We start from the raw sequence: 27,822 nt of genomic DNA, 5'->3' as shown, positions 1-27,822 counted from the left end.
AAAAATGTACGTTAAGTTTTATATTCTACGAGTGCTGAGTCGAAGTCGACCAAAACGATTATCGACGATGTATTATTATCTGATACAGTAACTTTTTTTTTGTGTACTTACAGTATATGAATACCTCCCATAGATATACTAAATATTAAACACGTCTCATATCCATAGAAAAACCTAACAACCATTCGGGCCCAATAATGACGCCTTTTTTCTGTTCATACTTCAAATGCTGTGAAACCTCTATGCCAGTCCACGCAAGTACGATACGACTATATCTCGAGTAAAGGACAAACAAATAAACGAGTCTACTTTTTCCTCTCACGGATAGACGATTAGATAATATTCTTTCTGTGTTCGAGAGTTGACCATACTAGTTATGTGCGTTGAAGGCGTCTCGAAGGCCTCGAATTTTCGGACAAGTTATCCACAAGGGACCACAGTTTAGGTTTAATGACTTTACTCATAAGTGCAAAAGGTTGATCGATTGAAACCTATGAATCGTATAGTGAAATATAATGGATTTAGCGAATTGGAATGGAGATACTGATCGCTGCAGTTATCTTTGCCATGTCCGGCAACCCCATGCAAGCCACTCAATGGTTTGAGTACGTCAGCTGATGAGATGGCAAGCTAATAATCACAACAATGGTACACAATGCTATACAATAATGTATATATATATATATTAGTAAACAAGTTAATAATAAAGCCGATGTGCGGACTCTTCGTACGATGGAACTTCTAAATGGGAGGAACTGGCAACAGTTCCGGAGATCGAGGACACTGTCGCCAGTGACAATCGGGAAACCGTGCCAGGAGAACCAAGTCCAAGCCTGACGGCGCCTTGACTGCCAGCTGGGCCGCTTAGCTGAAACGCCCTGCACCATGGTGTAACTAATGACCTTCGGCCAGATGACATCGGATTCTATTTAAGCAACAACAAAGTATGCACGCAAGATTAATACGTCGAAAAAAACGAACACTAATGATTTAGGTACCGGGATAAAACGGGTCAGCAAAAAATGATGAAATCTAACAATATTACACATGGTTTGTTCACCATTTCTCTCTACCAAAGGTATTGTTAGAGGTTGTTTAGGGTCGACAGAAATCAATTCAGGTCAGGGATAATATGTCTGCTACGCATCCAAAACTGATAGAATATGGGATATAAGCTGGATTTCGAAATCCGCTGTTTACGTACCGAATGTACTTGGAAAATCGTAGAAACTCAAACAAATAAGATTATATTCAATGCTGTGATAAGGCAAACTTACAGGAACGTTATTGTGACGCCGGCCGACACGGTCACTACTAAGTTGGAGTTCTCCAGTATTGCAGATACGGCGATGAGGTTGGCGGCGTTCAACGTCGCGATGCTGCCTCACTGCGGAAGCGAATTCTTCATAATCGGGCGGCGGGTACCCACTTATACGGAGATCTCCTTCCATCACCTGTCAATGTGTTATCAGCCGAGGCGTACTTGGCAGATGAGCTTGAGTTGAGACAAATTGTTCGGAACGTCCAACTGCTTTACTTTTATTTGCACTATCCCATATGATATAACAGAATATTAGTAGTCATCAGCTGAAACTGCATCGTTTCCAATAGTATCATACCTCAATATAGCTTGGCGGTTTGTCGCGCTGGGCCATCTGCTCGGCTTCACGTTCGATGGTTTCTCTTTCGAGATCGTGAGAAGCTTCCAACAGGTATGGAGGAACGCGATAATATAGCCACATTTTGCGGATGACCACAGCCATTAGAGTAACTGCGGTAAAAGCAAGGACAGCGCCCACGAGAAAAAGACCTGCCTGAAGGTATTGCAGGTTTGAGGACGTTCGGTAACAGTGTATGCATCTGCAACACCATTATAAAAGGCTAAAACCTACGTTTCGTTCACTTACTCCCCAAATTCGTCTAGGGAGCGGTTCTTAGGCGATGTTGTTACTTAGCACTGATCACACCAAGGTCATCTTAGCAAACTTCAGTGCTGACTTTACAACTTCTATAGGAATTAAGTAACACCATTCACCTCACTTTGGTTCTCGAAAACCAGCCATAATTTAAAAAATGTTATACTTTGCTATATATCCGGCAAAGCATGACGTTTCTGTATTTCGCATGGAAAATCCAGATCTGGTTTGGTTATGTCACTTGTAAAAAAGTATGTGCCTCCATAAATTCCGCGCATTTCGGACTTGAAATTAACTAAATAAGGAAGACATTTCAGAATTCTCACGTACTTCTAGTTGAACTTACTCTTCGCTGCTCCGCACAAGGTAGCTGAGTTCTACAACTTTACTGCCGTTCAAGATTGCAACTTCGTCCTGGTCGGGCGTAAAGTTGGAAGGATTCTTATGTTTGTAGCTCGCTGGATTTAGAACAATAGCCGGATCTCGTGTGCAGATGCAGTCATCCTCATCCCCCCTGCACTTGGGGTACTTGCACTTGTCAACGGGTATAAGTTCCGTGCAGATGGGACTATCCTCTGAAGTGGCAGGCAGAACCAAGTGTGGACGCAGCATTCATTATTGTCATATATGGCAGGTGTCATTCCGGATTGCTACGTCGTTAAGACACTTGCTCTACACGTCGACGTTATGTACACACTAGGGAATATAGAAAAGGTGTCTGGACAGAGACTGATATATGGCTTTGTGCAGTGGGTATGTTGCGATCAAATTAATATTAAGAATCCCGTAAGCGGTGCTCTTTTCGACAATCCATCTCCTCCTTGGTATTGTATTTCACTGAGTGATCAGCTCTTGTTTTAAAAACGACAGTGATCTTACTTATTCGTTTGAGTCTCCTTAAATATATTTGAAGTTATCAAAATTATAGAAGCAGTTTTCAGCATTAATAATGATATAACTAAGCACTCCATAAAAACATACAAATATGTTTCTTTTCTAAAGCACTGTGGTTGATATCCTGGAAAACTACATTTAGAAAAATTTATAAAATATTGTTGTAAAAAAAATTTGTAAAAAATTGTGTATGTTTGTTATGTTACTCAACTATTTACCATAGCGGCAACGTTCAACGGTACATGTTTTTGTACGGAACGATGCTAAATAATCTCTCTATTTTTACAGCTAGAGGACTACAGTGCTCACGTAATAAAGGAGCAACAAAGTCATCGTATTTAGCTGAAAGTGAAAAGCATTCACGCTCATGGGGGATTTATGGGGTAACTATCATATGGGCATTGATTTTGTGGGCCACAACACTACTTCTCCAATGACGATTATATGACAGGATTTTATCGGCATGTCTTTACGCTAGCGGGTCATGTTTATTTTGTAGCGAAGAGAGGATTTTTGAAAACAGGACGACTGTTATTGTAGTGCGGATTAAAATAAAATACTTAATAATACATACAATAAATGAATTTGGTCTTGACTGTTTCGATAGATACTATTATCAGCTTGTTTTTGAAATTGTTAAGAGGAAGTTGACACACAACTCGAATGAAACGTATGTTTTCATCTCTAGAGTATTTTTTAAAATGCATTAGTAAGTGCAAAGTAAATCTGCGTTGAAGTGCTCCGAGAGAAACCAGCAAAGCCTAGCTTATTTACATGCCACGAGACCTATGAAAGTTATACCTGACTGGTAGATACAAAAGGAAAACATTAAAGACCAGGTTTATATGTGCGGGCTAGAATCAATTTTCGGGGGAAAAGCTAACTCGATTTATGGAACATAAATGAATGGGGTCCGAGCTCAACAGACGTTTTATTTATGTTCACCAGTTTCAAGCTGACGTCGAATAGAAGCGCTTCGATCGAAACCTAGGGACCGAGAGACGAATAACCACCAGCGGAAATAGCTAAAATAGAAAACTATTATAAAGTATATTGCATATTTGCTTATCCAGTTGACTTACGCGAGGTTCGTGCCGCCTTGATTGCACACATACAGCGCTGACTGGCGCCATTATCACAAACCACGTTTCGGCCGTAACCCCAACACTGTTTATCGGTGTGGCAGCTTTCCGGTCGATCAACGAGGACAAACACCTTCACCAAGATCGACAAAAGGTGAAAAAACGTAGGTTAAACTGTTAGCGTACGTTAACATGCTTTAAAATATGTATACAGTTCGTATCAATCAGGTATTTATATAATTTAGTGAGCTTTTCGGTGAAATCGATTTCTAGCCTCTAACCATTGTTGTCCAAGCCGTGAAAAAATTCGCAAAGCTGAATGACCTATGTACTGTTATCGGCTGTTTGTAAAAGCCCTCGATTATAACGCTTGTACAATATTAGCTGTCGTCAAGCTATTTGAATTTGATGAATAGGTTCGGCACGGGGATGTGTGTTAACGATGTTCGCTTGTTTGAATGGTAGTTCCATAAAAAACCATTTTTTTGTACAGCAAGTGAACATGAACGTACCTGGGCCTGCTTCTCTTGTATGTAACGTAAGGAGCTTGAAGAATAAACCCTGCAGGAGAACTCCGATGAAGACGTAATATTTCTGACCTGAAATCTAGAACAAAAGTAGTTAGAATTATTGTAGGACTGTAGGTCGTAATGTCGCCCATAATAATCTCGAATTTTCTGCAGCTCAATTAATGCAGTAAATTATTTGTCAACTAGCTAAAATGCTTAACTTGGATAGAATTGAAATCAAGTTCTAGCTTTTCATTTGCTTCGTTCGATCAAATATGCTCGCCGACAGCTGTCTCTGTTAAAATTCAGACTTGAGGCTTAAATATAAATTGAGAAATTTCGAAAAACTGGATCGTCCCTAAAATAGCCTAGCATAGAGCTGGACTGTGATATTCATTGATTCATATAACCACCAAGAAAGGGATACAATTAGACAGTGAATCATTTAATAGGGAAGAGAAACGATATTTATTTAGTATGAAGCCAAAACATACTGTAGCGCATTCATGGCAAGCCCACATAGTTAGGACTTTTGAAGAGAAGCTGCAAGCCGGTACAAAGAATAATTTTCCCTTGAACTGTTGCACGACAGAGTGTCCTCTATCGACTTCAAGCTGGCGATGATTAATCGGATCTATTGAATGTTGCAAAGGATTCTGTGGATCGTGCAATAGATCCATCACTAGCGTCGTACTTTATGCCACAAACGAAGCTAAACAGCTCTAGGATAGTAATATATTTGATCGTGAATTATTTTCCAAACATATGCATATATTGATAGAGTATTATAGGAACCGGCTTTACAGTTGAAAAGTTTCAAGTACAGTTTTATCATATTTATGACTATAGCTGCCCTTTGGTGATTTTTTATAGGTAAAGTTTCGTTCCTTTATATCAGGCCACTGTATGTTCGTGTTTGGCAAAATAATATATGATTACATTTGTCGCATCCTACACACTCTAAGAGGCTGACTTGTATTGAAACAAGTGCTGCTATAACAGTCAGAACGGACTAGAATCTGAAAACGCTTAACTTACTGAAGGAAGCTCCGTAAGCAAGTTATTATTTATAGGTTTATGTAGTATATATAAACGTCCGATTTTCCACTGTCATATACGGAAGCATCCTCACTAAACACAAGATAATGTGTTAGCCAAATTCAGATTCTAAAAATCTATGAAAATCTGCGGGTCTTTAGAAATGCCAAAAACAACTGCCGTTCCCCGAGACCCATTATTGCTCTGCTATTCTAAAGTTAAAATGTGTGGTTGGTCTGTTTTAAGGTATCTACGATGGCTAAGCAGTGAGAGTGGGCTATATGGGCTAGCATTTGCTTAATGTTGAAAACAACCGACAAAATGCTTCTAAAAAGGACCGTGATTACGGCTAGGGAGGCCGACACTTAATGCCAGTTTAGAATTTGTTTACATCCACAAATGTATTTTGCATAGAGACGATAGAATCATTCCGCTAATATGCGCGCCATTTTCGAAAGTCATTGGAGAGTCCCTGCAAAGAATTCGTTCAAGCCTGAATAACTACAGTGGCCACCTCATGGTTTTTACATGAATAATAATTCACAGTGCATTTTTATCTTTGTCCGGTTGATTATCTGCACTGTGGTACGTATGTCGGCAATATTGTTTTGTCCGAACAATACAGTATGCCAATGAAGTGGTACTTTTCCTTTTTTTTTTTTCGAGCTGCTAATAACGACGACGACATGTGGTATAGCAAATGTGAAACTCGGTGACTTAATTTAGCTTTAGTTACTGGCCAATAAAATCGGGCGATCTAAACATTTGCTCCGCACTCGAACTAAACGTCTCCATGTGGTCTCTTTCACATAAACGTTGTCTCTTTCCGCTTTCTCATGATAGCACATGTGATGGAACTATCGCTAGAAACGTATTTGTAAACTGCTGTCGAGGGAAATACATGGCGCAATCGTTGTTGACGACAGCACGTATGTAGTATGGACAGTCAAGCCGTTACGCGCAGTCCATTCAGTATCGTATTTAGTCTTCCCCCGTGCACGAAGAGATTTAAGATGTTTTAGAACAATCATCGCTACTCTTAACTATGCAATGCCAACGATCTTATTGTGACCACAGATTATTTTGTAGTGATTTTCGTATTTCTACTACGATGCGAATGTTTCAGGTAAATCGCATTTCGATGTTTTGTAGTAACGCTCAACACGTCCGCAGACGTTTCGGTTAAAGATTTCAGGGGTTCTCTGTAATCCAGCATGTCAAACATCCGAGCAAACTAATGATGTCATTTCTCTCCACGATGCAGGAGTTCTACATTTCTTCAATGCGATTATGGAAAAACGCCAATACAGTAGAATAATTCAGACGAAAATGCTGCCCCAATATGAGAACGGCTTCTGGTTGGAAATTGTGTGTCTACGATATATATGAAAGTAAGTGTGTCATATGACAAAGTTTGTTCTTAAGGTGATTATTGCTAATCGTGCTAAGATTGGGCCATGCCTTGTAAATTCACCTGACTTGGACCCGATCAAAAACGTGTGGTGTTATGCCAAAGGGCGGGTCAAGGCCGAACAAAAAATGACCAACATCTCACAGTTTAGGGGTATCGTATGAGACAAAGTGCGGGACCAGGGCCCGGGCGTGACGGCGGTAGCGCGTTCGAAACATGATAAACGGCAATGCATGCAGATATTTAGTTCGGATGCGGAGTTATATTAGATTACACCTGGCCATATGCGAAATTTCCAGGTATCCTTATTTGATTGGCCGATGACTGTATACGCTCGTTCGTGCATTCGTGCTAGGCTAGCTTGTACCTCAAGGTCACTTTGTTAATTTAATTTCCTTGCAAAATTAACATCGACGACACTGGGTTTCATGTATCTCGAAATGCACTGGCTTATGTAAATCCATTGCACTCTGGTCCATATAGACCTAAAAGTGATCACACAATATATCTCAATATGATGATTTTCATAAAATATAATCTTTGCCTGGTTCGAAAATGCAGATTTGGGACAGGCAAAACTAGTTAACATACGAGGTCTTATTTTACTTCTTTGTTATTCAATAAAATACACAGCCGTCTACGCAGCACAACCTTTGAAAAGTTCTAACTGTCGAAAATTCTGTAAATTGGGGAATATTAATATTTAAAATCAACGTTCTTTTACTAAAAAGGAGTGGCCCATACAGCCCCTGTACTAAAAGGCCCATTTTCCACTATATACAGGAAATATGAATAAATACACTGCTCAATACTAGCTTGTATTATCACAGGGAGGCATTTCAGATCTACGACATTATATTACATACACTACAAAGGTGCTATTCGAAACACATATAAATCTGAAAAGTAGGAGAAAAATACGCTAAAGAAACCTGATCATGGGTTCAATGAGCTTGCATGTTATAACCGATATAGTAATCATTCGATTACTGCGTTATACACGTAAAAAGTCTTTTCAATGGATCTCCCCTATTCCACATAGCCCAGGGATACCCAGTCTCTGAAAAGGGATGAACACGCCACGACCTCGACAACAGCGCAGATTTTTCTGTTGGACGGCCATTTAGCCAACCCCTGATAGTGCCGTATTAATGAAAAAAAAAGCCAAGCAACGTCATTACATGAAATTAAGATACTTACGACTAACTACGTCGATTTTTGTACAGGCTACAATAATGCATAAGGATAGTATTTACAGATCCTGCTGTATGCAAGGCGAGCTTCAAGTGGGTGCTCAGATATCAGAGCTGCGAATAGACAAATGACAGGATCGGTGTTCACTCAGTCATCTCACTAAATCATTACCAGATCTAGCGGTGATAGTAACCCATAAACCATAAATTCGATCCGTTATTTTGGCATTCATTTGCCGACATTAGTTGTTAGAATAGGTTGTTTGTTTTCACTATCCAGTGAGAAGATCCACCAAAACTAATACAATAAAACTCATGCAACACAGAAGGTTACGATGAACAATTTTTACAGGTATATGAGTGCTCTCTTGACATTTGCCAGACTCTGTTGTATTTGGAATGAAAGTATTAAAAATCAGGCTGATTTCCTTGATTTTTGGGTTAGAAAAGCAAGAAAACAAAAGAGGCTAATTAAGATTTAAATTACTGTGCTTCATTTGCTAAGCTTTACAATACTCTTTGGCTAATTTCGTGAGGTATAATCGTTGAGTTTGGTCTCGCTTACTGATTTGTTAGTGTTAACGCTTCCTTTCCATTATTCCTTTACATAACGATAAATCATCACGATAGTACGATGGAAATAATTACAGGTCATACCTTATTGATGCTCCCGATAACGAGTCAACTTTGGTGTAACTTAACAGGCCTTCGACGTAAACGTTGCTAAGTTGCAGCCAAGTGTTTAGACGTGCCGGAGTCCTTGGCCGATATTCGCACACCATTTCGTGCGAATCTGAGCCAAACCTGTACGCCCATCGGCTGGGGGAGAACCGCAGCTCGTCTCCGCGATCGCTAGCGATGAAATCCGTCTAAAAAAAAAGTCTTCAACTTAAGTAAAATCAATGTTAATTTGTTAAGCAGAAAAAATAGGTTTAATAAATCGTGTTGCTAGCATACTGTACGTGCCAGGAAAAAGTAGATATCTAGAGCGTGTCTTTTGTCCTGAATATTGTCAGTGTGCCGCCCGACAACAATTTGGCGCATGGCCAATTTTTTTTGAAAAAAAGAGTATTATTGACTCTGCTATTCAGTGGCATAATAGCTAAAAGAATTGATTACACCAGCTTGAGGCTAAAGCATTTCTGTCATCTCGAATAAAAGTGTGTTTCAGGAATGTTCACTGAAAAATGCCTCTCGATTAATGTAGCTTGATGGAACAAGCTCTTGAAATAACTAAATTGTTATTGTTTCATCGTTCATATTCATGTTAAGCTATAAATACTTGCTGCTACCTTTACTTAGAGATAAACAGTCAGCTTCTGATAGTCGAAACAGCTTTGCTTAGAGCAACAGATAAAAGCAAACCAAACATTATCATACCTATCCAATAGACAGACATAGTAGATAGCGTTAGACTTTTGCTCACCAAACTAGTTTTTTTTTTTTAATTGATGCCCGCACGGTCAAGATGAAGGAAAACGTGACGCTTCCTCTTTATTTATCTATTTCTACTATTACGGGGTGGTAAAATTAGCAGATTTATGGATTCTCGAAACCTGTGTTCCCCTATGTTTGCGCGATAGTGTCAACCAGGAATTGGAGAAAAGTTATTGCTTGTGTAAGTTTCAATTAGACCTTGCACTTACAAGACAAATTAGCCTCTTAGGCAAAAGGTTTCTTTTAATTTAATAGTATCATATAGGAAGGTTATATAATCTAATATCAGAAAAATAGAGTGAGTGGAGTTATGTAAAGGCAATAGGAGATACTAGTTAGGAAACAGTGTAGGGGGCGTCCTAGGGGAGCATTTGAACAACACTGGGGTTAACGTTCATCGGATCGCTCGAAATCAACGCAGCTCAAATGCCTGGACATGATGAGTTGCGTACATAGTACATACGTGGGTAATGCCCCTTTGTCTCGCATCTCTCACAGGTATTAATCTACTTAGGAAGTATGCGCGCCGCTCAATAAATACGAAAATCATATTGATTTCCAGGTGAGAGAATATAGTCCGTATTTTTAAAACAAGTGCTATCACAAGGTGCTAAGCTTGTGAAAAATTGGTGATTGGGAGTTAAGAGTGCCAACTTAGGCAATTTGATGGCTGATTCCGTAAAAATACGACCGTATTCAATGTATTTGTTACGCTTTGTTCTGAGGACGAGGATGAGGTGAAATACGTCATCAGCAAAAAATTTCGTTAATCACCTTTGTTTGCAGGTAGTAAATATGCATATGATGTAATAGTGGGACAAGACTCTGTGTCACAGTCCATAAAAATGTACACCGAATAATTAATATCGAATGCCATATTTTTAGTGCTAGATGACACAAATTACATGAAAATGCTCAAATCAAACTTTATTTAAGTAGCATTGTTGGCAGTAACCAAGCGTTTCAGATTTATTGGCCAACAACACAATAGGTTAAGATCAAAGCGAGTATACAGAACTATTAAAATATTTTGCGCCGTATATACAGGGTATACGAGTTTTGTTGCGTTTATAAAATTAGTTTCAGGGGGATTTTCCGAATATCTGGAGATAGTTCTAGAAAGCCGCGAGCGGCATGATATATGTTACAATTTCTCAAACACCTACATATATCACCAGGCTCGTCGAAACCCGCCTCCCTGTAGAATCTATGGCGAAGCCCATACCGAGTGTTTGTTTAACCGTTTGGTTCTTTTCCACTCGTCGTTTCTCATCGCACCCGAAGTAAAGAAATTTTCAAAGTTCTTCTCCGAGTTCCTAAAACTGATCTTGAAGGGTTGCCGGCTCGAAGCAATAACGTAGGTTCTCAGACAGCAGCGGCAAAGTCCTCTAAGCAATCTTAGGCCGTTACGTGAAGTCCCACTCTTTGTTAGAGAAAGTAGGCTTTGACATGAGTCAATTATTGTTTTTTTCTTCCCAAATTTAGTCGGGTGTACCTTGAGGTTCTCGGGGCCGGAACACAGGTTGCCCATGCACCTAACAACACTGCCTTCCTACGCCTTTCGGTAACGTGCACGGAGAAACTTCCGCCGTTTAAGGAGAACTGCAACCTCCAAGGGCGGGAACCGGTTCACGTAGACAAGAAGCAATCTCTATACTTCTTATTTCACGTTTAATGTCATTGTTAGGTATTCCATTAGGCGGCTAACTCTCAGCATGAAACAAAGTGCGTCTATGACCCGGATTCGAACCCAAGCCACAACATGTTACTAAGATTAGCAAGCAAATACGTTACTCATTAAGCTGCCACGAGTATAACCAAGGGGACACTTGGCAAGACGCAGGATATCAATGACCGCTGTTTTGCCTCTTCACCGTCTCTGTCTTAAAACATAAGTCGTCGCTAAGTCGTCTGTACACAAAACGACTTCAACTTTGTAATCAAGTCGTAGCTTTTCCTACGTTTTGTTTGAGTTAGGTTGGTGGCCTACGTGAAGGACGGCAATTCGGTTATTCTGCGGCGAACAAAGTCACCGCATTTGGTATCATATCCCTTAATGCAAACCATTCTGAAAAGTAATTCTCGAGCGCCGATCAGCTGATTGAACTAAAATAAGAAAAAAAAAACTATCTTCGGCAAGGAATGATTTCTAACGACTATTGTTCGCAATTTTAACGACACCGGTGCCTTTCTATCATAGTTTGTGCTTCGTGCAGACATCTGCTACCGTGTGAAGTCCGAGGACCACATTAAATCGCGCATGCAGACCATATGGTTGTCTAATCATACTCACAAGAGGTACCGTCGGCGTGGCATGTGAAAGCGATAAGGCAAAGATCACCATTAAACTGAGTTGTAGCTGCAATTTCGCTGACAGAAGAAAAGACTTGATCGAAAAGGACGCCGACGACGACATGACCAATTGGTCGCGCACAGCTCCTTCTCGTACGACACACGAACGCATCGACCATTGCTGCAATGAAACAGTTTTGGGTACAACAGAATAAACAGGAATCATTATCAGAACTGTTGTGTGAGCATGCAGAGGTGACTAAGTTATTTCTGTCTTACCAGGCGAATGTAAAGTAATACCTCTTGTTCTTTCTTATGAACCCATGATAGGGCACTGTTTACCTGCTAAACCTAGGAACACAAGGTGATCCATGCAAGTACCGGATCTAAAATAAAAAACATTTATTTTCTACCTCTTCTTCACAATACTTGACACAGGGTAGGGGCGCTTGGCCGAACAGTCAGTGTTATTTTGAATACAAAAAAGTGACGCATTTTGTGTAGACGCTGAATTCTGGTTTTACGATGCCTACTTCCTCGATTATAATTTGTTCGGCCTACGGTGCAACGGGATAGTGATATCAGGAGATCCCTGGGTGTGACTGTGGCTTAGCTTGCGTTCATACTCAGTGATTTATTGAGAATGAAACTGTCGTCTTGTCGACGGGCGTTTAACACAAACAGTATGAGCGCGAAGGCTAAGGTTCAACTTAGAGTTGAATTTAGTTTCCAATAAATTGTGGGACCTGAAATTCGATGATCGCCTTCTTCACCACACAAACCTAACCATTGGTTCTGGCCTAAGCTACACGGAGATATGGGAGTTGTGTTACAGAAGTACCTAGATTTAACGAGTAAAGAAGCTTCATGAAAAAATTATCAGTGCTTTCGCAAGATGAAACGTTGAATAAGTAAAGCCTACAAATCAGCGCAGCTAATATTCATATAGCACGCTGGTAACTAACTAAAAATTAACTTTTGGACTAGATAATATCGATGGAGAGCAATACGCTTTTTCCGATAAAATTGCAATGTAATTAAAACTCATTGAAAGCAGACTAGTTCAAAAAAGTGAATCATTTCTAACCACTGGCGTAGCTTCAGGTCCTCAACATTTGTGTGGCGGCAAGAACCTATCGATCCTATCAGCCCGTACTGCTGGGCTGTTTCCAAAAGCCTGGGCCTGATCAAAGAGAGAACAAAATCTGCAAGTGCTGCATTAGCAATATGCAATTAGCATATGCTATATCATTTCATAGAATGACTGCCGATGGCACGTCCTTTCTGTTAAGACATCGTAGACGTAAAAAGCGCAACAGTAGCGTAACCACTCTTTTGAATATAGACAATAGAACGTGATGGCCTAATGGTGACAGGAACCGATTACGGGTAAGCCTTCGATCTAATACACCATCGCTTGTTTTTTTTCTTTTTGGTTTTTCTTTGATGTTTCTACAGAGACAAGGCGAATAATATATAAGCTATTACCAATATTTTTATTAGGACAAATTCTACAGGTTCACTTTTGTTCCACCTGGGCGTCACCCTTCCATCAATAGCTTGCGACGACAATAGCTTGGGTAGGTGCACACACATAATATGCTATGATCAATTCCATAAGGGGTGGTTAACCTTCTAGATAGAAATATTTTTTTGCGGTTTATATGATTTGGGATAGAAGTTGACTAAAACTCTAGTTACATGACACCGGGAACTTTATCACCGCCGCTGCCTTCTGAATCGTAGGCGTTCGGAAAGGAATCCTGATGATAGAACTTCCCTCGCCAAGGGTCTTTATAGTAAATATCACCCTCGCAGTCATCTCGGTAGCAAGGACCCACGTACACGGCGTCTTCATCAGTAGCTTCGGACTCGTATATGTCGCGATCAGGATGCATAGTGTATAGTTGACTTGATCTAGCGATTGATGATTTTGGGAAGTTGAAATCAGGACTGACCGTTTCTTTGCACCATATTCTTGAACGACAAGGGTCTTCTCGACGTTGGTTCCGAGGGAGTGGTCCTCTTCTGGCAAACTGTTCAGATCCTCGGCTGTCGCGCTTTCGTTGCCTGTGACGTCGTTTGCTATGAACACGCCTACTTCTCACGCGGCGGGCCCGAGTGCGTCTACCACGACTACTAGTAGTAGTACTGCTGGTCGTTGCGCCAATACTCTGCGGTTGATTGCGTCTTTTCCCGACGTAGTGACTCTGCTCTCGCCTTCTTGAAACTTCCCTGCCTTCAGAAGATTCTTTCCGGCGATGTTTTCTGTGGCCGCGCCTACTATGAGCAGGCTGACTTGGATCGCGGTTCCTCTGAACGGGGGGCTGGCTTCGGCACGGTTCTCTCTGACCTACGAGCTGGTTCCGATTGTGCTCTCTTACAATAGAAGACCGACTATGACCATATTCTTTTTGTGTTGGTAGGCTACGGTGGAAATCTTTTTCTAGGAAGCGAGTGCGGCCGCGACTATCTTCTACAGCCATACTGTGGCCACGATCCTTCTCTTCTACAGGCTGAACACGGTGACGATCGCTCTCAGCTACAGGCTGCTCGCGGTGATAGTCGGCTTCACTTAATGGCTGACTATAGCCATGTTCTCCTCTTGATATACGGTGAATACGCCCGCGATCCATCTGAGATATCGGGCTTTCAGTTCGCAGTCTTTGGGAAACCTGAGTTATAGGCCGCCTGAAACTAACGTTCGTGCCCTGCTGATTTCCCGTTTCGTAAACGTTGTGATAAAGGATATCGTTATTCCGGCAATTTGGCTGAGGCTGGCGGGGATGAAGGTAATAATTACCAGGCGGATGGTGGTAGGAGTCTAGGTAATAAGGATCAATATGCCAAGGCTCGTTGCGGAACAGATCTCTGTTGTACACAATTTTGTAAGAGTGTCCCATATGGTTGTGTTTTCGATTTTGGCCATATGAACCTTGGTTAAAAGGACCCACGTAGTAAAAGCTTCCTGTGTATGGGTCCTGGTAATAGGTATGTCTAAAACCATGTACAAGACACTGATTGTCTGGGGAATAACTATCGCCCTCATAACCGATGCTAGCTGGAAGGTCGGTGTCCGGGTCGTGCGCAGATACAGCGCAGAACTTACTATTCTTTAAAAATTTGCAAATCAATGCCCCTTGCTCAGCCAAACCTAATAGCGTCGAGGAGACATTTTGTGCAAACGCCTGAATTTGTTGGTAGTTTTCGGCAAAATAAGCTGCGAGTGTACTATTTAATGGTACTGATAATTGATGCTTAGGTAAATTCACTACGGCATCCTTGCTAGGCATCACAGTATCCTGTCGTCCTGAACTTTCTAGTCGACTCGCCATTAAAACAGTTACTTTGGGCAGGAGAGATTTGGCATCACAATCATTCGTCTCGTTGTTTGCAATACTTTGAATTCTTATTTCCTGCTTAGAATAGACAACTATCAAGAAAAGCTATCAGCAAAATACAAACTGGGTTAGAGCGAAATATTAATGAATGTTTTGTACTTTGTGTCTTTTCAGCCGTACCTAGTTCGATTGATGACACAGTCGAGTTTATAACATATCCAGACGAACTAGTATCGATGTGGCTCGCTTTCAAATTAATACTGTCATTATTATTAGCGTTCCACGAGTGCATTTTTAGTGAAGGATTATAGCGCCTGCAAGAAGCTATTAGCATCAGGCTAGCGGCATGGCGTCGGACATGGCGTGAGACGAAGGTGGACTACGTCAACATACGGATTACGTGTACGTAGTGGCTGTGTTATTAGTGAACGCACGTAAATGATCAATCTGGATTATTAGTAAATATTGATTATGATAGTAGTCATTATAATGTTATACTGTATTCATGTAAACAACACTTGTAAAGCGGGCGCAGCTAGCTTCAAAATAATCTACCCATGTAGTGCGAAGCAGACTCGAAAACAACTAGCTCAGTATTGACGACAACGGAGAGCTCAGCCTGCGAATCGGACAAACTGAAACAAATCATGTAAATTATCGGTAGAGTAGAGCCGTACATTACGTAAAGATACCGTAAACATGTGCATCATTTCGATTCTGGAGGTAACGACCTCCTTTTAGGCTTCTATAAAAGGCTTCTTGAGTTCTGGATAAAGCACGATTCGGCAGTAAATTCGCCTGTTGGGATAGCGATAAAAACAGGCCGGACGGAATCGGGGTCCGCCTGAACTTACAAAATAATCTATTCGTAAAGAAACTGTTTAGCCACGGTCAACCAGATAGATATGTAAGCGGGCGCATCAGGTGGGTTACTCTGTCTGTAAATTTCGTTAAATTTGCCAAATTTTTATCGGTAAGCCTGATCAGCACTAACATAGGATTTCGAGATAAATTCACTTGTAATTGAAATAGAAGGTTTTTCAGAAAAAAAAATCTTGTTTATGGCTAAGCCAATGTGCTGTTTGTGATAATAGCTTTGTATTCGGTTCACAGTTCGAGGGAAATTTGAAGAGGAAAAATCATTTGGAGCAGTTAAAACTTTTGTCAGTTCGTAATGAAGTTTGCTAGTAAAATATTGGTCTACTTCGCGAATGTGGATTTTATGTTCTAATTAGTAATAATACTAAAGTTTATCTGGTTTCCAAAAAAGGTCTATCAAAGGTAAATATTCTGAACTGAGAAGGAATAGCATGGAATCAATTATCTGAAAAGCACATCGCTGGTGTTGACGGAACGAAGTAGATAAAGAATAATAATGTAAAACTAGAAAACACTTGGTCAGGAAAAAAAGCCCAATAGTCTACACTTAATTCTTTTTTAGATTTTAACTCTAATATAATAACTAATAGATAGATAGATATATATAGGTATTGTTAAACACTAATACACGGATTAGCTATCTCTATCTATCTTATTTATCTATCGTATCTATTTATCTGTCTTGATAGATCTATAATACATAATCTATCAATTAAGTTATTATTATTTGGCTCAATGCACTTATTTGTCGAGCTGACGACTCTACACGAATGCATCCACAAATAGAGCATTCTGAGATTTCTGACTGTTGAACAGAGTAATTTCTCAGGACAATTGAACAAATTATTTGGCCACATAATATATTCCATACGTTTTCGATAAATAACGTCCTCCGCCTCTATATGATGACAGAACACTTCTAGACCTGCAAAATAAGAAGACAACATCTATCTCATGTTGACAATATCTAGCTCATGTTGAGCAGCGATCTCGTGCGCAATTTGAAACTCCTTGTTAGTTAAGGCTAGTCTTGATTTAATCACTGACAGAGAATACATCTTGAGGTTATAGGCGGTATCCTAGGGGAAACAATTCAGCCTTATTCATTTCATTTGGACAATAGACCTAATGCGATATGCATATTTAGGGTATATACCGCGAAAACACATTAAGATTTTAATTAAGATTTTGATCTACCGTTCCTACTACGAACCTATGACAATACCGAAAATAAACACATTGTCTCCAAAAGTGTTTAGTTCTGATAACACACAAACACGCGCGTTGATAACATCTATGCCAATATGGTGCACGTCTTTATCTATCAATGTGCATTCGAGTCGAAAACTTTTTCCATAATTACTATGGCTTAGTAGTTATATTAGTTTGCGATACAATATAGGATAATTAATATATCAAATTCAGGTTAACTAAGATCTAAACGTAACGGCTACTTGACTTTGAAATTGTCACTAACTCAATCTGTGAAATGGGTAGCAGACAACACAGCATTGAAGTTGAAGTTAAGTGTCGTATATTATTGGAAGCGCCTTCAATAGCCTTTCATTATTAATTAGAATAATCCAATATTCTGTTGATACGACTGTTCTTAGGACCACCAACGCTGAATTGGCCCATCGACAAGACGTAAAATTAAAAATATGTCTAACATAAGACGACAATCGAAGATATGATCGAGCCACAGTAATTAACTCAGGTACGTTTTAGTCTTATTTTTAAAGGAAAATGAGGTCGAAAGAGCCAATCATTTTAGAATGGTCTGTCTGAATAACATTCGCAAACAGAAACTACGTCGATCAATCGTATGCGGTACGTTTGTGGGTCAGTGCGCAGTTGTGGTCTGCAGTTTTATCATTGCATCTAATGTATTTATCCACGTTACAAAAGGGAATCATTTTGATAGTTTATTCCCAGAAATTGAATATATTCAATTCTTGACCATTTATTGGAACAATATGGATGTCAAGGTTTCTCTCGTTATAACGTTACTATTATGGCAAGAGCTTAACTCGTAGCCTTGAGCAAGAAGTAGAAATTTTTAGACAAGGCACACATTACACATTTAGATGGTAATGAAAACAGATTAATTTATGTGTGACAGGAAATGTTCTGAGAGAAAAAATATGACTTCTTATTTCTGGAGTTTAAGCTAATATGTTTGCAGGACAGGCCTCGTAGCTGAGTTACCACGTAAGCCGACTGAGGCGCGAGAGTCCAAAATAATATGACGCAGAATCTTAGTCGCATCTGATCGACGAACATCTAGAAGGCCAGTTCGATTAATCAATGTTGTTCATCTACCTTTAATAACTGGGAGCAAAAAAAATGTGGGCAAGGGCAAGCGATACAGCTCTTATATGATCAAGACAATAAACACAAGTCCCGTCAAATCATTTCACCCACATGCGATATACGACGATTCTTAGGAAAAAAAAAGAGTTCTGAAGTATTATTGTACACCTAGGTCGTACCTGCTATGAAGTACCGAGAATCTAACGGCCATCAACAGACCTAGCAATAATTATGATGTTTTCAATAAATCGGCGAAACCCAAATACAGTTCACTCAAGTCTTGAAATTATTTTTTGAGATTTGTAACGAGATAGATTCACCTGCAACCCATCTAAATGGCCATAAATATTTGACGTAAGATAGCTTATGCTGCATTTGTTTTGAATGTGTATTGACGTAATAGTAATAATAATAAAGGTTCGTTACCTATGTCCACAGACCAACAATACACGAATATAATACAAGCATAAACCTGCTTCTTTTTCAACTGTAATTTTTAGTGTTTTTTTGCAAGAACAAATTTGACAGGGACACAACTTCCCACGCCTGGCAAATACTTGATAACCCATTGCTGCTAATATCTTTACGCATTTACTTAGAGACAGCACAATTTTGTATCGAACACCGGTAACTCGTTCACGAAGGACCACTCCGTATGGCATGTTGGCGTTCTACCCTTCAAGATTATTAAACATGACGGCCCGAACGCTTCTGCACTGCTTTAGGTTTTTTACGACACCTCATTTTCGAAACTAGCTCGCTGCAACTGCTGTCTATGAGCTTGTATTATTGCATCTTTGTTCGATGTATATTTCGCACAGTTCAAGCATAGACGCCAGTCTGTCTTTTTTTTTTACCCATCGTATCTGGCTCTATTTCTTTGCAGCAATTTAAATATGAAAAACCGGGCTGTATCCTTTACAAAGTGCTTACCACTGTTACGTGAGCACTCGATGATGTACTTCGCTTTTAACTGACTCCTTTGTTGAATTTACTTTACCACACAAACAGATGAACCAAGTTTTTCCTTGTATCACAGAATTAATTTTACTATTATGGCAAGAGCTTAACTCGTAGCCTTGAGCAAGATGTTTTTTTTTCGATGAGTGCTCTTTAAGAGGCAAACTTAATACGGATCTCTAAACAGCTAATGCGGAGCATTCCCGCACACCTTGCGATATATTCACCTATAACTATCAGCACCAATATCATGATTAATAACATAAATACTAGGACAATATTTCTGTTGAAAAATAGAACGTCGTCAAATTGGTAGATAACGGCAATTGAGTCCGTAGTTTCCACAGTTTGTTCCGCCAGTAAGGTCAGAATCTCATTAACACGACTTGCATTCGTTTTGCGTTACGTAAAAATGTCAGACTTCATGCTGATAGCCTCGATGTTTCCAACAGCTGATAATGACAGGAAGAAACGTGGCGGGGTCACTTCGTAGAAGGCTGTTTTCTAGATACCAATATCACAAACATAGATGCATTTATGACACGGGAAAGCCACTTAGCAGATCACTTGTGCCTGACTCTGAACCGGAAAACCAGCTTTTAATCCGATTTTTAATTAACAATTGACTCCAGGGGTATTATGGTAGTAGCGAAATTGAGCTCTTGACCACGTCATAGCGTATGCCGCCGATCATATGGCACTAGCACTAATTACTTTCTGTCCTGTAACTAGCTCAACCACAGACAAAAGCGCCTGCATTGCAACAACGATGAAGACCATGATGATGAAGAAAGGAATGGTTAGTCAAAGTAGTTACGTGTAAATGTATTTCTATGTTGTATCGGCATTTCGACGTGTTCGAATACGTATGGAAACCACATAGATGCGTTTGGGTGAGTGGTGGGTGGTAGCCTGTCTCTGAATCAATCCGAAATGTGAGTTTCGGTGGCGGCAACTGCGTTCAAATAACGGCCCGTATAAAGCACGACATAACAGAATCAGCAGGAATCCACCCAAGTAAAGAGGGAATAAGGATATGGGATGAAGGAACGCGCGACGTAGACAAAATTGCCACTTGGGTGAAACTTGATTGCAGCAGATTAGCTCATTATCACCAGCAACACGAAATCACGTTTCAAATCACCGCCATACCCATGGCATCCATAGCATCCAATCAATGCACAGCTGACAAGTAAGCAGATAGCTTAAATAGCAGACCTTCCTGCTATCGTGGCAGTTTACAAGCGCCAGCCTTGTGCTTACAGCGTAGCCTCCGCGAGACCTTCGCCTTCCCATTGGCCTCTTTATATAACCTTAGTACGAATACGTTATCGTTTCAACCATGCGGTCATCAGTCAAAACCTTCACCACGAATATCAGCAGCAGTAGCTTCCAGAAAAAAAAGAAGTCTGCTGGAAGGACCTTTGCTACTGACGGCAAACTCCTTTCTCTGCCCTTTTTACTATTCCACTAGACAGGCCAGCTGTTCCACGGCTCCATCGTTGTCCTTTCGGCTTCAAGCTGATCGTGCGTGGAGGGTAGGACAGGAACAGGGCAGGACATGTAACATCGACACGGAGAGGAAAATAACGCACACGGTAGCCAGGCAGACGGGTGAGCACCCACGAGGACTGTCTGGCAGCCTGGTTAGTTAATAAGCAATCGTGATGACGGCGGCGGCGGCGGTTGTCGTCGTTACGCTGCCACTTTTTACTAGTAACGCTGCTGCCGCTGCTGTCGCTACAAAATAGCACCGACTACAACTGCATGATCACTGTTACGACTAGGCAGGCTAGCTAGATCTATTTCAGCTTCTAGAGCAGCCGGCTCACTGTAGCATGATCCTGTAATTACCGCATAGTAGTTTTTGTCCGTCTCGAAGGAAACATAGCGAATCGCGCTAACCCGCATGGAAAGTGACCAACTGACTGCTGTACCATGTGTATATTTGCCAATGCTTCTCATCAGGTCAACAACGACAAGGCACTGGTCACAGTTTATTCAATAATAGTCATTTTATGTTAAACGGTACTCTCGAAGAGTGTGACGTCGAAGAAAGAGAAGTGCCCTTGAGAAAGAAGTCGGTCAGAGATCAGATTTTCTGTAACTAGTAGAGTGTAGCATACGGCTGCGTCCGCACATTGTTATAGTCATCTATAGCTGAAAAAGACAACGGTATGCATCTATAGAGTATATTGGAGGATCACTATTCGTAAATCATCTAAAACAGCGCCAAATGACGTCAGCGGCTTGACTGCGTCGGAAGAGCAGGTGTCCCGAATCAATTATTCTAGAAGTAAAGTGATTCGAGATTGTTTGTCAAACGAAAAAAGAGCAGCGTAAAAAAGTCCAGCATATTCGTTTTTTTTTTGTTAAACCTCAAAGCGGGTAAGGGTTTGCAGGGATGCGTGCATGGACTATTTCGAGAATAGGTCCTTTCGCTCATATATAAACCTGAGTATAAACTAATTCGCTTCGTTAGCCCAGTGGTGAAATATTGACCCTTCGGTTCAGATTAGTTCTCGACATATAGGTTATTTAAACGTTCTTCGGTCTTTGATTATTTGGATATCTATGGGACTTTATATTCAGGTACTTGTATTATTGGCAAATGTTATATTGAAATGTTAAGTAGATGATCGATGCTTCGTGGGCTTTGCCTGATCTATAAATTGTGCCATCGATTTCAGATTAAAATTTTTAAGCTGAACTGTAGGATATTGATCTTGGAGCCTGTTTTCTGTCTGAACACTTTATTAATGCTTATTGATTCTCTGATTGTAATAGGTTTATTTTCTACTAATTTGAGAATACATTCATTTTATATGTGTTAGAGTATTTGTATGTGTGACGCGCTATACGTACGAATAGATTTTATAGCCGGCTCCGATGGAGTGTTCACATGAACAACGAACTAAAACTGCCACGATGACAGGGTCAATAAAATCTACAATTTAAAAGCGACTTGGCGTGAAGCGTCGTTTTGGGCACGATTGTATACACATGTACCGCTTCCTACGCTAACCCACTGCATAGAAATTCTACATAAACTGCGCTGCAGTAATTTATTATGGTATACGAAAGGGAGAGGTATTAACTATAATTTTGTCGAGTTAATGTACCGATGACCGGGCTGGACGAAGCTGTTCTGTGCAAGAATACCACGCCTTTGCGTTAGTTACCCCCGTAGCGCTACGACACGGCCACAAAAGAGTTGTCATAGTAAAAAGATCGCCACTGATGAAACGATAGAAACGTTTCGACTCGGTGCGTATGTTTGGTTAGCGAAATGAAAAGAAAATATATCACCAAGATTTCCATAAATTTTTTGCTCTCAACAAGTTCGCGAATCCGTAATATCCAATCTGACTAATTATGACGCCCCGCGTATCACATAGTTACCGAAAGAGAGCAAAATTGTGATCCTGTAGTCTATTCAGTTTGTCTAAGAGGTTATAAACGTGAGTTTAGCGCGTTCAGTTAATGCTGCGGTGATTCGTCGTTGCTATAGCTACTTCACAAGATATTTTCTTGCTGTCGAACCCAGTGAAGTTAAATTTGTAGTAAATTTGCAAAAAATAAATGCTCAAATAAAACCTTTGCTTTAATCGCGATTTATTTCGTTTACCACTTAGCTAATAATAAGTCCAAATAGAATTCAAGACTAAAATAAGATTAAATAAAAAAAGCTTTGTGTCTAAGAAAATGTGGAAAGCTATTGATTTGATGCTTAGTTTGAACATTACTTGCCTGCTAAATTAAGTAATCATCGATGTGGGGAGGATAGCCGACGCTTTATCGGCAGTGAGCTGAAATCTTCATTTATCCGTTGCACTGTTCGACCTTACCGATAAGATGGTTTTGTTCATTAATTAAACTCACATATATGCTAAAAGTCGTACTTCAGATTAAAATTCAAACGATTTGAGGTGCCGTTTGTTACACTCTCAAAATCAAAACAATTATTGACCGAAATTCGAACTCACACTTCACTATGCGGCTTTACAATGAAATTTGTCATCATTCGAACTTACTTTTTTGCGCATATCTAGTTATGTTCAGCATATCTCCGAAGGAAAACTGAGATATGTACTATGATCGTAAACAAAACGGTGCGATCTTGGAGACTTTGAAGTATCCTCTACGAATATCTTTCCGATGCTTTGCTCTTTCAGTCATATAACAGAGGGCTGTTACATCTCTACATCTGCACAGACCTCGTTTTTCGCTTATTACTGGCGTCACCTTGCAGTCAGCGCTGTGTAGAACTGGATTAATGTAGAGTTGTCACTTGTGATAACTTGTTGGTGTATTCCTTGTGACCCAAACATTTGACTGCCTAATGCCCAAAGTACTTTCACTATTTGCAATTCAATTTCTTACAGAATGGTATAAAATCACAAGAGGCCACTGCAGGGCGTCGGAGATGGTTTCGAAGTGAGATAACTCCTAGTGGGAAAAACATGGACACTTTGTTCGTTTTATCTGTCTGCAGCTCTTGATTGTTCTTATAGACAGTGTTAGAACTAGCACTCAAAATTGACACGGGTTAACTCACTAACGACACCAGTTGTTCCCCAAGCTTTTCTCGGCCGCAGAGCACGCGACGCGGGAGAGTGGCCTAAGAGCCTGGGCCAGACCTGCGAGAAGTTTCAGTTCCACGAAGTAACAGTGACCAATAGCCATATCTTTGCAGGACGTCGCTGTAGGCTCAATGGGCTCAAGGTCATCTAACTAAGAGAGGAGGAGGAAAATGAAACAAAGAAGCGGTGGCCCCTCTTGGTTAGCTTTTAACCGAACTACTCTTATACTGGTGCTTCATTCTATACGACTATAGAAAACTTTTAGCCTTGAGCTTGAGTAAAACTCCCTCTGTTGTTTGCGCCGGCATAAGGGTAGTTCGTGTGGTCACAGGTGGTGTTGTTATTACAACTGTTGCTAATATTTAATGTCACTAGCAATAACAGTGACAGCATCACTATAGGCTCCTATTTATAGCAATCAATGTATCCTGTCAATGAAATACGGTAAAAAAAAAAAACTTTGTTTTCTTTTATCACTCATAATAAGACATAGTTGCTTCGTAAATTTCCTATCAGAATATCCAAAATCTATTAAAAAATCAAATATTTAACGATATATGAAAAACTTTGATGACGCATTGCCCAGTCACCCTATTAAAGAGAAGCAAATTCGATTTCTTGTTAATTCGGCAAAAAGAATACATACAAGCGATAAGCTAAAAACACCTGAGAGCGGATCGCTCATGGGACAAGGGGTTGCATTACTTAAATATGCGCCGGAACAGATATCAATGGAGACATCCTCGGACAGCCCGAACAGTCAGAATATTGAAAGTAAACTTTAGAAGTTGAATTAACTTTATGCAAACAAACCGTGAAGATGTTGTCTTTGATACATTCCCACTTTTAAACGGGTTATGTCTGCGCGAAGGAATTGGAAATCTCCTAGCGTGCACAGTGATTGAACCAGCTAGAATTTTCTTACGACTTTGATAATCTATTTTTTTCTTTAAAGAGCTACATCAAATCGGTGAGTACTGCGTACATACATAGCTCATTTGTTAGATGTAGCCATCGTTAAAGTGGAATGCAATTTGAATAAATAGAGATATTTTGTGTGCCTCAAGGTAAAATATTAGGTTTTTACAACAAATGTGGCTGATTTTTTTATTAAATAATTTTTAAACTACGTGACAGACGAAATCTAGTCTTCTAGAAACTTGTGGGTGACAATCGACTGAGGTTAAAGGAAGCAAGTTCAGAAGAAAGAACATCTTTCAGTCATCATCAACGCTCAGTAATCAAGTTTTTGTTCCTGAACGGCCACAGCGTTGCGGAAATTCATTGGAGGTTAGTAGTAACATTAGGCAAGGAGATCCTAAGCGAAGCCACACTACATAAATGGTGCAAACGCTTCAAGAAACTGGAGTATTGAAAACTAGCTAGAACATAACCAGATACCTGGAGCCAAAGGAAAAGAGCGCATGGCTACGAGGTTTTTTAACGAAAGCAGAGCTCGAAGTCCAAAAACTCTGTCGGCCGAAACGGATATTTTACATGTAACGTGTTACAGAACTGAAATTCAAATACTAAAAATTGAGAAACTGAGTAAAACATGGGTCCGTTGTGGATTAATTTCACAGCGGTTGGAAATGCGTTTGGTGTATTTCACGTGCAATTTGCAGGATTTTTTTGTGTGTATATATATTTAACTACATTTATTTAGAATTTATTTATAAGTATATATACATATATAAAATACTAAATTTGTAATACACGTATATAAGGGTAACAAAAATTTAAATGTCTATAAAATCTAGCTTTATCCTTCAGCTACACACTATACGATATACATTTTTCCTTTTGTTTTACTTTCTCTATCCTTAATGAATGATAAATCTATATCACATATTACTATGAGATTTATAAGGTATATGAAAGATAAATAATGGATTAAAACCATAAATTCATGATATATAAATATTACCTAAAAATTTAAAAAATCAATAGAAAGCTCACCAGCTTGATTGCTATGCCTTAATCTCTGCCGCTAGCCGAAGAATGACCAGGCGAGAAAATGGCGTTCCCCTGGAGAGAAGTCGACTTTGATAACAGTGTCAAGTAGGTTTCGATATTCGCAATGGACACCAGGGCCACTATGAGATACTCGCTAAAAATTGAACAATAAATGCACCCCGCTGTCTCCAGTTCCGCTAGAGATCAATGGATTGTTAGCACGCAATCGGAGACGCGCAGCCTAGTTATCTGATGACAACACCAAACCTCATGACCATACCTCAGTTACTTCCTGAATTAAACAAAGGGGTACCCAAATTTAGCTTCAACCCGTATATCCTCCCGATTTAAGTTCGTGTAATTATGGGGCTTTCCGTGTTTTAAACATATCCCACCATCGATTCACTTCGCGAAGCTACAGATAAAGGAATTACATTTTGGAGCAGAAATTTTATAGCTGTCCAGAAACTGCCCGAAAACTAGAATAATTGCGCAAAAAATAAAAGAGTATCTCTAAAGCCGAACTAGTTAAAAAGTTATTAATTTCAATGTCCGTCAGATTCTCTTGTAACGGTTCATAGCATCTACGATGATCGTCAACGAGACAAACCCGACACAAATGTCTGTTACTACAGTGGGAAGCCGTGTCTTTCGAATACAATTAAGTCATCCGAATTATTTTGATTTTACTATTTATTTCGAATCACCAATTGCTTCTGTAGATAACAATTATGATTTAGAACCTTTCTTACACATAAATCATATGAAAGATAACATAAGCAGGCTTTCGTTTGTAGTTTCCAACCATTTTACATATAGCCTTAAAAAGCGAGGGGTCTGTGTTTAGTCCTCTTTTAGCTACTTTCTCTTGCATGTTAGAACTAGTTTAGCGAGGATTCATTAAAGGAATCCACCTATGAGCAGTGCTGATAACAACTGCACCACGCATTTGTTTAGATAGTCCTTTGTAGGTAGAATTGTACTTGCAAGCCACTATACGAAACGTTTATTAAAATGTATCGCCAAGACCTCATCACCAGCCACCATTGCACAAGTACTTTACCTTGCGCTAGTCCAACGAATATTCTGCGAGTTCGATAATTTCTTATTTTTCTGCTAATCGGTGCAGTCGTGAGTTTACCTCTACAACGATGTCTGCTTTATGTTTCAAGTCCTAGCAAATACAAGCCATTCAGCATCAACATCGCGGGAGCTTAGGTCAGAGGGAGATCCGCCCGAATTTGCTCCTATTCTAAATTGTATTCAACCGTAATTCAAGGTAGCATTTCGGCCTCGGTAAGTGGAACCCTATTAAAGCTGGCGGTGCAGCAGCGCGCTGGCCGGGCCTTGCTCCGGCGAGCGGATGATCGTTCAAGGATCCACCGACCAAGAAAATCAAACACGTTCCCAGCTCGAGGAAGGCTATTCCCCGCAGTACAGTTCGCCGATGTGCCAAATGCGCCTCAAGGCTGCCGCTGGATATTTCCGACTGCCAACCTAAGCATGCTAAATTTAGATTGGGCTAAAGAGTCTAAGGAATCATCTCCTGACGAGACCTTTGCAGCTCGAGAAGGAACTGCGCGAATTGCTCGCGCGCTCTACCGGGGTGACGTTATACCAGGCTGGAGTTTTGGTCGTGGCGACTGCCAGATTACGTGGGGTGGCCAGGTAAATAAGTATAGGTTAATCCGTAAAAGTGGACATTCTAGACATTCTAAACTGAATAGTATCTGGACAGAAGTTTTAAAGCAGTTCCTAGTAGCAACGTGTTCGACGAAGATTATACGATGGAAAACTACCATAGATTCTTGTCGAAACAATCATGCTATTATATATATATATATATATATATATATATATATATATATATATATATATATATATATATACTTTAACGTTAGTAAATAAAGAATATGGTTTTATTTTTTTTTGGTATTTATCTTCCGTTTTACAGGCCGTATCGGTATTTGGTCCTGGAAGAGTACAAATATTGGAGGGGTGCTCTATAAACTCTCTAA

The 27,822-nt window shown here is 40.0% G+C and overlaps 2 protein-coding genes across 7 annotated transcripts in view; one reads left to right on the top strand and one right to left on the bottom strand.

Annotated features, from left to right (window-relative positions):
• Positions 1-23,441, bottom strand: LOC111246994 (uncharacterized). Of its 2 annotated transcripts, XM_022797490.2 has the most exons (9): positions 23,300-23,441; positions 11,774-11,953; positions 8,701-8,912; positions 4,405-4,498; positions 3,893-4,025; positions 2,263-2,491; positions 1,620-1,860; positions 1,278-1,454; positions 1-925 (listed from the first exon to the last, which is right to left on the bottom strand). In XM_022797490.2, exons 1-9 carry the CDS (start codon positions 23,309-23,311, stop codon positions 698-700), a joined length of 1,506 nt encoding a protein of 501 aa, XP_022653225.1. In that variant the 5' UTR covers positions 23,312-23,441; the 3' UTR covers positions 1-697. The 2 variants fall into 2 exon arrangements, with proteins under 2 accessions (XP_022653225.1, XP_086839190.1); XM_086983064.1 differs by lacking the exons at positions 8,701-8,912; positions 11,774-11,953; positions 23,300-23,441 and adding an exon at positions 4,896-5,413 and having other exon boundaries at positions 4,405-4,491.
• LOC111246995 (uncharacterized) overlaps positions 6,375-27,822 on the top strand; it is a 23,541-nt gene continuing 2,093 nt past the window's right edge. For 4 of the 5 annotated variants that reach the window (XM_086983068.1, XM_086983065.1, XM_086983066.1 and 1 more), the window contains exons 1-2: positions 24,070-25,138; positions 27,084-27,472. In XM_086983068.1, coding sequence (XP_086839194.1) covers positions 27,308-27,472 — 165 coding nt within the window. In that variant the 5' untranslated portion in view covers positions 24,070-25,138; positions 27,084-27,307. Of the gene's footprint in view, positions 6,566-6,703; positions 6,831-8,747; positions 12,028-15,287; positions 15,516-17,605; positions 17,710-24,069; positions 25,139-27,083; positions 27,473-27,822 lie in introns of those variants that run through there. The other variant, XR_015323344.1, reaches the window with a different exon arrangement.

Source organism: Varroa destructor, unplaced genomic scaffold, assembly GCF_002443255.2.
Source record: "Varroa destructor unplaced genomic scaffold, Vdes_3.0 BEIS01000003.1, whole genome shotgun sequence".
Classification (NCBI taxonomy): Eukaryota; Metazoa; Arthropoda; class Arachnida; order Mesostigmata; family Varroidae; genus Varroa; species Varroa destructor.
Note: the sequence above shows the minus strand (reverse complement) of the source record. Positions and strands in the feature narration are given on the sequence as shown.